The sequence below is a fragment of the Cyprinodon variegatus genome, unplaced genomic scaffold, assembly GCF_000732505.1.
Source record: "Cyprinodon variegatus isolate N-32 unplaced genomic scaffold, C_variegatus-1.0 Scaffold376, whole genome shotgun sequence".
NCBI lineage: Eukaryota > Metazoa > Chordata > Actinopteri > Cyprinodontiformes > Cyprinodontidae > Cyprinodon > Cyprinodon variegatus.
The window spans coordinates 176,016-182,507 of NW_015150829.1; the positions used below are offsets into that span (position 1 = coordinate 176,016).

The window sequence follows — 6,492 nt, forward strand, 5'->3', positions numbered from 1 at the left end:
AGGTGGAACTCGGAGCCACCTACGTCACTATACGTCACCACCCGGAAGTGAAGGGAGAAAGTTGAACCCCAGCAGAAACATGGCTCGCAGTGTTTTGTGCAGAGGAGTCTCTGTCCTTCAGCTCAGCAGAACATGTCTGCTGTCCGCTCCTCGGTGGTACTCCCAGTCCGAACCGGAACCGCTGGCACTGAAGCAACAGAACCACGGAATCAGGTGCAGCTTCTAAACACGTCACTTCACGTAGAAACAGAGAGCAGCTCCCCGAAGCCCAACACCTGGCTGGGTCCCCCTGTTTTATTTATTTATTCTGGACATCAAAGCTACCACTCATTTATTATTCAGAAATAAATCCAAACAAAACTGGTTTAATGTGAGGTTTTATTGGTCCTAATGGTATTTATCAAGCAGTGAACTTTTATATATTAAAATAACAAATCTGCAGCAAAAATGAAGAACCGAGGCAAACGGACTTCAGACCAGTCGATGCGGCCCCAGGCGGGTCTAACCGGGGCCCTGGTCCCTGATCCAACTGTAAACATGAGACGCTGGAAACAACTAAAACAGCTGTTTGTTCTAGAAAACTTTATCTATATTATTTACGACTATTAGGGCCAGGCTAGAGATTTATGTTTCTTCTATTATGAGAATAAAGTTGTAATATCAGGAGAATGCAGTGATCATACAACAACATGTTACAGAAAGAAAGCTTGGAGCTCCAACCAGCTCCACCAATCAGCAACCAGAGTCCACTGTGACGTCCTGACCAGTTTGACGCTGGTTCACCAACAGATTTCCTTATTGGTCAAACCGGAGCCAAAGTATAACTTCACATGATGCTCCACATTCCTCATTTTAGGGAATAAAGTGCTTCTTGTAGGAGTTTTAATAAAATACAACTTTATTTCTCGTAAAATTACGACTTTATTCATGTGGTGTTATGACTTTATTCTCGTAATATTACGACTTTACTCTCGTAATGTTATGATTTTACTCTCCTAACTTTACGACTTTATTTCCGTTATTTTGCAACTTTATTCTCGTAATTTTACGACTTTGCTCTCTTAATTTTATGACTTTATTCTCATAATTTTACCAGTTTATGCTAGTAATGTTACGACTTTATTTTTATTACTTTATTCTCTGAATGTTATGACTTTATTGTCATTTTGTGACTTTGTTTTCGTATTTCGGTTATTTTACAACTTTATTCTCATAATTTTACGACTTTATTCTCTTAATATTACAACTTTATTCGCGTAATTTTATGACTATTCTCCGGAATTCTTTTCTCATAATATTACGACTTTATTCTCGTAATGTTACGACTTTCTCGTAATTTTATTACTTTATTCTCTGAATTTTATGACTTTATTGTAATTTTGTGACTTTATTCTCGTAATATTACAACTTTATTCTCGTAATTTTACGACTTTATTCTTGTTATGTTATGACTTTATTCTTGAAATAGAAGGAAAAAAAAATCTAGCCTGGCCCTGATGCTGTGTTTTATCAAATGAATTCAGTTTAGTCAAATAAGCTGCCTGTAGTGTCTTTAAATGTCCAGCAGGGGTCAGTGTACTGTGAGACACTATTAACGCAGTATCAATACAGATTGTTTACAAACGCTTCAAGATGCCTCATTAACCATCACTATATTAGGATTTTTCCCATTGATGGTGTTTGAGTCTGTTAAACCTTAATATTACCCGCCTGCTGCGTGTCACAACTAATATTTTCCCCAAGTAGTTTATCTAATCAGGACAGTTCCTCTGTCAAGATAAAAAGTCATCTTCATTCTGCACTTGGAAAAGATTTGGGAATGGAATGAGAGCATGTCATGAGGTGGCAGACTGGAGCTGTATAAAATGCTTCGTTAACTGCGATTCAGGGCCCGGTTGGTGAGCAGCTGCCTTCTGTAACTCTCAGCAACTTCTCTGATCTTAGTAAGATGCCTGTCTTTGTCTAGCGCCCCAAATTTCCTAAATCCACCCCTGGTTAGAGGATTAGATCTTTACTCTGCTTTCAGAAGGTTCAAGGTTAAAACAACCCATGAGGGATAAAGGTAAAATTAATACTTTTAAAATAAACTTTTTTTTGAATGAAAAATCCCCCAAAAGTTCAGTTAGTACGGTAATTAGTTATGTCCATCTGAGCTACTTGGCCTTGGTGTTAATGAGGTCTGTTTCATGATCATTATGTTAAATACCTGAGAAGTCTAAAGATAAAAAAAAAAAAGATTTATACATAAAAATGTAAAGACCTTGAAAGATGTTCTGTAAAGCGGTAAAAATGTCTGACTTTCTTGCAGGAGGATTATTCTAAACAACCCTAAGAAGCGGAACGCTCTGTCCCTGGCCATGCTGGAAACCATCCGAGAGAACATCCTGGCAGACGCTGACAGCAAAGATCTCAGAGTCATCATCATATCTGGTCGGTTCTTGATGGTTTTGGACCACTCACAGGCGGGAAGCTGCTGGTTCTAAAGCTGTGCCGCCTCTGTTTTAGCCAAAGGTCCGGTGTTCTCATCGGGACACGACCTGAAGGAGCTGACATCCGCTCGGGGCAGAGAGTTCCACACCAAGGTGTTTCAGACCTGCTCAGAGGTTGGTTCACGTCTGGGTTCGACCCTAAAGTCAGAGCCGACTCCAACATGTTCTGATTGGGAATATTTAAAGTCGTAGGGAAGTCATATTTAAATGTCAAATCATTCTGGCTTAAACATGTATATAAATGTACTCTTTATCAGACCACATTGTCCCAAAAGTTAGAAAATTTCTATTAAAAAAAAAAAAAAATCCTGTTTTAATGGAATTTCCCATTGGGAACCTACTAGCACTAAGTTGCTAACTGGTTAGCAAGATGCTTCCGACAAACCGGCCACAATCAAATCTGCTTACAAACCTTCCTCCACAACAATCCCGCCCCCTTGATAATCAACCAATCACATTCACTTTAGTCACTCGTGTAAAGTCGTGCACCACTCAGGAGAATTCAGAAATGCAACAGTTGGAACAGCCGCCTCCCTATGACTTTAAATGTATGGGAAGGATGTTCTTTTTAGAGGTGGATCATCTCAATAAGTGGTCCTCCTAATTGTCAGTCATTCTGGTCATTTGTTTACCTATACCGTCCTACGTGCTCGTACCCATTTTCACTTACTGGTGGTGAGTCTGACATAGTAGAAAAATAGTAAATCTTTTGGAAAGTAATCTTGTATTAGCGATGCAAACAGCAACTTTTAAACAGAGCGTGCACGTGGAGAAATGGGATCATGAACACTTTCACAAGTTCAATAGGCCTTTGCTCTCAGGAGTGGGTACAGGGTTGGGTATGTGCATTTATTTTATTTTTTTAGTGGAGAGGGAGGGTCTTTTGAAAAATTTGCAAAAATCCTCCACTTCACCTTTAAATAAACCCTTTAACTGCAGAGCAGGGAGTGTTGAACATATTCATGGTTTCTTGAGTAAATTTAAGTTTGGAACAGTCTTTAACTTTGGCTCAGTTCTTCTAAAAAGATTTGTTTTTTATTTTTTTGGTCCAATATGGCTCTTTGAGCAGTGGCGGCTGGCCAACAGAGGGCGCTAGGGAGCTGCCCCACCCACCCAATGACCCTGATTAAGACATAAAATATATATATTTATAATTAAATTTAAAATTAACATTTAAAATATTTCAAAAATATATTAATATGTATTTCTTAGATTGCAAGATACATATTTAATACATATTTAATGACTAGTAAAGCTTCATCCAAATTTTTTGTCGGATTGGTGACGTATTCCCACCATAAGGACGCAAACATCTTTGCCCATTGACTCGTTAAAAGTTTTCCGTGCGCAGAAGCTCCTCTGCAATACAAAGGTATAGGAGAGCTCGGGGGCCAGTAGACCCGGTTCTTAGCCCTGCTGCTCACTGGTTCAGGTCTGTTTTGAACTTTTTTTTTTAATCCCTGGTCCGTTTCTCCGTCTCCTGATCTGGGAGCGCCGGCAGCGGACGGCTTTCAGCAGGTTTCTATCGTAGCTTCGCTAACCGCTCCTGTGTTTCAGGTGATGACCCTGATACAAGACATCCCCGTCCCAGTGATCGCCATGGTGAACGGCGTCGCCACAGCAGCCGGCTGCCAGCTGGTCGCCAGCTGTGACATCGCCGTAGCGACCGAGAAGTCCACCTTTGCCACTCCTGGCGTCAATGTGGGCCTGTTCTGCTCGACGCCGGCGGTGGCCATCGGCAGAGCGGTGCCCAGGAAGGTAAAGGAAGGAAAGTTTCCCACACCTTCATCCTGGTCCAAACCCACTGGAAAGGAAATTAAATCTAAATAAGTCATTTTTTTCTTAAAATAAATGCATTTCTTTCTGGAATTTAGGTGGTAATTGAGACAATTTGTTAATGGAACAAGATAATTTACATTTAAAATAAGAAAAAAATATTGCATTTTCTTTTTCAAGTGTATTTTGTCTAATGATCCTCTTCACGTCTGGATTCGGCCCTAAAGTCAGAGCCGAAGACTCCAATGTGTTCTGACTGGGAATATTTAAAGTCGTAGGGAAACCATGTTTAAATAACAAATCATTCTGGCTTAAACATGTATATAAATGTACTAAAATTAGTAAAGTTAAAGAAGAAAAAAAAAAAAATCCTGTCCTGAAATCTGTGTTTTTCTTAATTTTCTTCTGCAGGCCAGTTAGTTCTACGTCATCCTGAACACCTAAATTCGGCCAATCATATATCAACGGTCATCTGTCAATCATATGTTTTCGGTCATAGCATCTTGATTCATATGTCGCAGCTAATATACACAACGGTTTAAATAAGACAGTGTTGTTTCTAAGTCACCAATTTAGTGCTAGTAGGTTCCCAATGGAATTTCCCATTGGGAACCTACTAGCACTAAGTTGCTAACTTGTTAGCAAGATGCTTCCAACCAGTGTTGCCAACTCCTCAGTAAGGAAAGTAGTAATTGGCTGTGCTAAAAGTCGCTAAATGACATCATCGCCTAATTTGCATAATCTGCCACAGGAAGTGATGTGCATGTTATTGATACTGTGGGAGAAATAATGTTGTTACAGAAAGACAAAAAGTGAGTAAAAACACTATATAATGGTGTTTTTACTCACTTTACTAAACAATATATAGAGCTACTTTTTTCTGTCCATTAATTTTTATTTATTTATTTACTTATTTATATATTTTAATTATTGTGATCAATTTGCGCCGTCAATCCCGGCGCATGCGCGCTTCATTACCAGTCTGGACGCTGAGGGTAAACATCCTGCGGCTCTGACTGCAGCGCTGAGGGACTCTTGCGGGAGAACGGGGTTGGGATGGGGGAGGCGCCTCACGGCAGCAGCTGCCGCTGGAGGACAAGAGTAGGAACGTTACATGCTTTCACGTAAGAGTCTCCAAAAGCCGCCTGTGACACCGTAAAAAGTCGCCAGATTTGTCGCTAGTCACTTTTTTTTAAAAATAGTCGCTGGAGGGGTCTGAAAAGTCGCTAAATATAGCGACAAAGTCGCTGAGTTGGCAACACTGCTTCCAACAAACTGGCCACAACTAAACATGCTTGCGAACCTTCCGCCACAACAATCCCGCCCCCTTGATAAACGACCAATCACATTCACTTTGTTCACTCGTGTAAAGTCGTGCACCACTCGGGAGAATTCGGAAATGCAACATTTGGAACAGCCGCTTCCCTATGACTTTAAAAATGGTGTTTGTTGATATTACTAGGTTGCCATGGAGATGCTGCTGACGGGAACTCCTCTCTCAGCCCATGACGCTCTGCTGCACGGCCTGATCAGTAAGGTGGTTCCCGAGGAGCGGCTGGAGGAGGAGACGCTGGCCATCGCCCAGCGGGTCTGCCAGTCCAGTCGGCCCGTCGTGGCTCTTGGAAAGGCCACCTTCCTCAGGTAGCTTCTCCTCATTGGTCTGCTGTGAACACTCAGCGCCTAAAACGCCGTTTATTCTCCTGCTGCTTCTATTCACAGACAAATGGCTCAAGGCAGAGACGCAGCGTATGCTACGGCCTCCAAGGTGATGGTGGACAACCTGGCTCTCCGGGATGGGCAGGAGGGGATCCGGGCCTTCATCGAGAAACGCAAGCCTGTGTGGAGCCATAAAGCTGAGAAGGTTCACGACTGAGCAGCTCTGCTGCTAGAGAAGAAGAAATAAAAGAGTGAAATCTGCAGTATTAAGAAGATCTAAGGTTGAAATCATTTCTTATTTTAGCCAAACAGAACCTCTGTTCTGCTCAGATCAGCACCTCTCTGGGCCTCAGGAGCTCATTCTGTTAGAAATTCATCCTTGTTTATCTTGATTTGATGTTTTCCTTTAGACTAAATTAATCAGACCTTTTGCATATTATTGAGGAAACAGCAGATGGTCTCTGATAATCAGATGATTTCCCCTCTTAATGGTGGACGTTTGTGACAGACTGGTTTAAGCTAAACCTTAAACTAAACTGAGTTTAGGAAAAAGGTTCCCTTCTTGGTTAGA

The 6,492-nt window shown here is 41.3% G+C and overlaps 1 protein-coding gene across 1 annotated transcript; it reads left to right on the forward strand.

The window, feature by feature from the left end:
* Nucleotides 1–52: 52 nt before the first annotated feature.
* Nucleotides 53–6,486, forward strand: echdc3 (enoyl-CoA hydratase domain containing 3). The gene is made up of 6 exons (XM_015386749.1): nt 53–213; nt 2,309–2,430; nt 2,506–2,603; nt 4,047–4,247; nt 5,728–5,906; nt 5,985–6,486. The coding sequence occupies exons 1-6, from the start codon at nt 80–82 to the stop codon at nt 6,136–6,138; spliced, it is 888 nt and encodes a 295-aa protein (XP_015242235.1). The 5' UTR covers nt 53–79; the 3' UTR covers nt 6,139–6,486.
* The last annotated feature ends 6 nt before the right edge of the window (nt 6,487–6,492 follow it).